We start from the raw sequence: 4,141 nt of genomic DNA, 5'->3' as shown, positions 1-4,141 counted from the left end.
GGGCGAGCCGGCCCAGCACCGCCCGCTCCTCCTCCAGCTTGCCCTCCTCCTCCAGGTCTGGGGCGGCCGCCTCATGCCCCATATCCACGCCGTCCAGCAGGCCTGCCAGCATCTTCAGGATGGCGTCCTTCCGCACTGTGCTCTGTTCCTGTGGGCAGAGAGCAGGGAAAGTGACGCACAGAGGGCCTGTCCCCCACAGCCATCGAGGTCCCTTCGTGTGCCCCTGCCATCCCTGGTGTCCTGCCCTTGGAGTCGATGCTTTTCCCTTCGGCAGAGCTGTGCCAGAGCTGAGGGATATGTGGCTGCTGAGGGCACTGCTCCTGTCTCCCCTCCCTGTCCAGCTCAGCCAGTTGGACCCTCACGTGTGCCATGTTACAGCTGGAAAAGAGCTGCTAACAAATAGACTTGAATTGGCTGTGAAGTCCCTCACTGCTCACACTAATTAAATTTCAGTGAATGCCAAGCTGCCTCTTCCCCTGGTCAGCCCGTGCTCCCTTCACTGCTCTGACTGCCCAGCATCCAGCTTGGGAAGGTCAGGGAAAAGGCACACGGTCCTGGGAAGAGGCACAGAGTCCTGAGCAATATTAAATTAAGCTCACGGGGGGATGTACTCCACTGTAAAATCATGCCTGAGCATTTCTGGTCTCTGTGGTTCCTTAGCAGGGACAGCTGGTACTGGCCAAGCTGGGATAGATGGTTTGACAGGAACAGATCCTGTTTCCCATGTGGATGGGAATCTTGGAAGCACATTTCCATGTCAGTCCTCACAAATGCCATATTTACTGCTGGGACTGCTGTCTCTGTCAGCACCAGCATTCACTAAGGACCACTTGGTGAGCAACTCAAAAGATGGATAAATACAGGCAGCAGCGATTATCCTGAGTTTACATTACAGAAGGTTTATGGGCATTTTTTAATCACTTTCTTAGCTCTAGTAACAAGCCTTGCTTCTGCACAAGGGGAACCAAGGCAGAGAAAAACTCCATGCTGTATTTGTGGCAGAAGAGAAGGTAAAGCCAGTTTGTGCTCATTCTGATTCCTCCTCCTGTGCTGCAAGTACAGAAGTGCCTTGAGCCTTTGGGAGATAGACTGGGACGGGGGAACCCCCTAAGTGTATCTCCTGGGTCATGTCTTCCTTGGAAGCTTCTTTCCTGGCTGTAAGTGTTGTGTTTGGAAATAACCGAGCAGAGCCAGCAGCATCAGACTGAGGGGTGGGGAAGGCAAAGCTCAGCCCGTGTTAGGGGATATTCCTTCTGCCTGATCAGCTGTGGCTGTCGGTGAAACCTGGCAGCTCTTCCCTGCACTAATCCACTGCTCACATCCTTTCTGCCTGGAGCTGTGCTCAAAGAGATCCACACTCTCTGGGAGCAGTTTGACATCTCAGCATGGTGGGTTGGGGCAAACCTTTGGGGAGCTGCTCCATTCCCTGTGCTCCATCCATCAGTGCATCAGAGGGAACACATCTTCCTTTTGCATTGTAATGCATTTTATAGGGGTATCAGAGGGAACACATCTTCCTTTTGCATTGTAATGCATTTTATAGGGGTATCAGAGGGAACACATCTTCCTTTTGCATTGTATGCATTTTATAGGGGTATCAGAGGGAACACATCTTCCTTTTGCATTGTAATGCATTTTATAGGGGCATCAGAGGGAACACATCTTCCTTTTGCATTGTAATGCATTTTATAGGGGCTTATATGTAAAATCCCGATGCTTTTCTTACTTAAAACATCTGTCTGAGTTACAGCAGTGGTGACTGCAGGGTTTGGTTCATCAGTATCTAACAGTTTTTCAGTTCGTAGAATGCTCTATAATAGATATAATGATTCTCTTTAATTGTATCATTATTTTGTAAGCAACAGTGCGCAGAAGACTAAGAGTCATTACACCCAAATTAATTTTTACCAAAGCCTTATTTATCAATTTATTCCCTACAATTTGTTTCTTTTTTTCCCCAGCAGCTGGGATTTGCACCAGAATTTACTTCTTAAAAAAAGAATTTACTTTTTAAGTGCTGGGTTCGTTACTATAAGAATGCGGAGCTGAAAGTTTCCAGTTATCCCCAGAAGGGTTAATCCCAGGCAGCTGCAGGAGCCCTGATCTGACAGAACTCCAGCCCCAGCACCTCACAGTGTGCACGGTTCTTTCTTGCAGCCAGTTTCGTTGTTAATGGGATGTGAGCCTGCTCCTGGAGCAGCGAGACACTGATGGATGAGCTGGAGCCAACACTGAGACAGAAAAAACGATGTGGACACGCACAAAGGAGAAGTTGGTGCCTGTGAAACCAACACTGGGATCCTTCCCTTCTCTGGAATAACAGCAGCCTTATGGATACAGCCTGAACTGGACTGATGACTAACCAGAGCTCAGAAGAACATCAGGGATGGCAGGGAACATGCAGGTGAGAGAACTGCAGGGCGAGGGCAAGAAAACAGGGCTTGTAATCATGTTATGCTATTGCTTCCTACCCCTTTGGCCTCTTAGGGAAACAGCATGGCAAAATAAAGTTATTATAGTGCTCTAGCCATTATAATATTAGGGTTTTGCCAGTTGGTAGGGTAATTATACTGCTATAATAAGTTCTGCCACTGCATAGAGCTGTGCTGGTTCAGAGTGTAATTATTCTAGCAGAACTATGTCAGTATAACTCCCCTTGTGAATACTACTCTGGAAAAAGCAATTTTATTCTGATATAATTACTTCATTTATGATTCCTCTGTTACTTTCCTACTGAACCCATCTTTTAAACATTTGTCCTTCCCATGAGTCCTATTTAAAATATCATCTCCCTTGATCATTTTACCAATTATGTATCTTTTCTCTCCCTCCCTAGTACTCTGCTTTATTCTCTCATGCTGTACCATTTCAGTAATATTTTCTCCTTTTCCCTCTGCTCTCTGCTGTTCATTTTGCCAGTTTTTGCTTAGCTCAGACTTCACTTTTGCAGCCCCTGGCATCTGGTACCTTTCTAAATCAGCTGGGTAGAGCTGTAGGAACAGCCCCAGGGTCAGCAGCATGTGAAGCTGTAGTGCCTTGGAATATAGAGGGGTGGGAGAGTTGTTTGCACCAGGTAAAGCCTAACTGCCCTTATCCCCCCTCCCCTGGCTCTGTCCTCACCCAGCTCCTGCCCAGGGTGGGTTTTACTCACCCTGGTGCTCTGGATGGCCAGTCTCTCTTCCCCAGGCAGTGCCGTGGCTCTCACGCTCCACACCAGCAGCAGCATGGACACCAGGCTGGCCACCAGCTGCATGATGCACAGGCTGGGACTGGTGCTGAACGAGGAAGACTGGGAGAGGGAGCTGCTCCTGGGCTCTCTTCTGCCTCAGACAATGGCTGCAGCCCCTTTTATAGCCCTCCCCCAGCCCAGTGGGTGACGCAAACAATTAAGTCTATATCAAAGGCAAATTAGACTTTGGAGAGGTTGTTAACACTTGGCTGCTTGAGTGGGATACTTCAGTGCCTCTGGGCTCTCCATGTGCCAGACCTGCAGAGATTGAGGAAGCAAAGGCTTGGGACACTCCAGTAACATGCTGTTTCTTCACTCCAAGAAATTGTAGGCACTCTCTGTGCCTCTCCTAGTTAGCTGGATTCTGTTTGGGAAATAATGTTGGGTAGAAGAGGCCACCAGCTTGCACAAACCTGGATGATTCAGAGGGAAGAGGTAAAACTTCTGGCCATCAGTGCTTAGATATGGTCTTGGACCCTCAGCTGGTGTGTCCAAACAGCTCCAGGCTTTCAGGGTGTTTGGATCTGGGTCTCTGCATCGAGCAATGCAACTCACTGTGGGATGCCAAGATGCCTGGCTTTCCCTGTAGGGTAACATGGGGACAGAGCTGCAGCTGTGCAGTTATATCCTCTGTCTGGAAAATGCACATCAGACCACCTGGAAGCCTGCTGAGGGTTATGGGGTCTTGTTCCTAGTGTTGCTTCAATCCCTCTTGAACCTATCCCAGGAGTGCAGGTCAACACAGTGGAGATGCTGGGTTTAAATGTGTTAAAAACCAAGTACTGAAAGGCTGGTCAGAGCTGGAGCTGCTCTGCCCTGAGAGGCTTTAAAAGGCTCCTGCTCTGCTGGCACTGACCACAGGCTGCTTGGAGTGTGTTCCTACCACTCCTGGTCAGCAGTTAATAATGCCTC

The 4,141-nt window shown here is 48.8% G+C and overlaps 1 protein-coding gene across 1 annotated transcript in view; it reads right to left on the bottom strand.

Moving 5' to 3' along the window:
* The window catches only part of LOC103762073 (somatostatin-2), a 12,769-nt gene extending 8,917 nt beyond the window's left edge, over positions 1–3,852 (bottom strand). Inside the window, exons 1-2 of the mRNA XM_029962395.1 lie at positions 3,152–3,852; positions 5–148 (exon numbers count right to left, since the gene is read on the bottom strand). Coding sequence (XP_029818255.1) covers positions 5–148; positions 3,152–3,253 — 246 coding nt within the window. The 5' untranslated portion in view covers positions 3,254–3,852. The remainder of the gene's footprint in view (positions 1–4; positions 149–3,151) is intronic.
* Between the last annotated feature and the right edge of the window lie 289 nt (positions 3,853–4,141).

This window comes from Manacus vitellinus, unplaced genomic scaffold, assembly GCF_001715985.3.
Source record: "Manacus vitellinus isolate BGI_N305 unplaced genomic scaffold, ASM171598v3 scaffold_46_pilon, whole genome shotgun sequence".
NCBI classification, from domain to species: domain Eukaryota; kingdom Metazoa; phylum Chordata; class Aves; order Passeriformes; family Pipridae; genus Manacus; species Manacus vitellinus.
The sequence above is the reverse complement of the archived record's forward strand: the minus strand, read 5'-3'. Positions and strand labels throughout refer to the sequence as shown.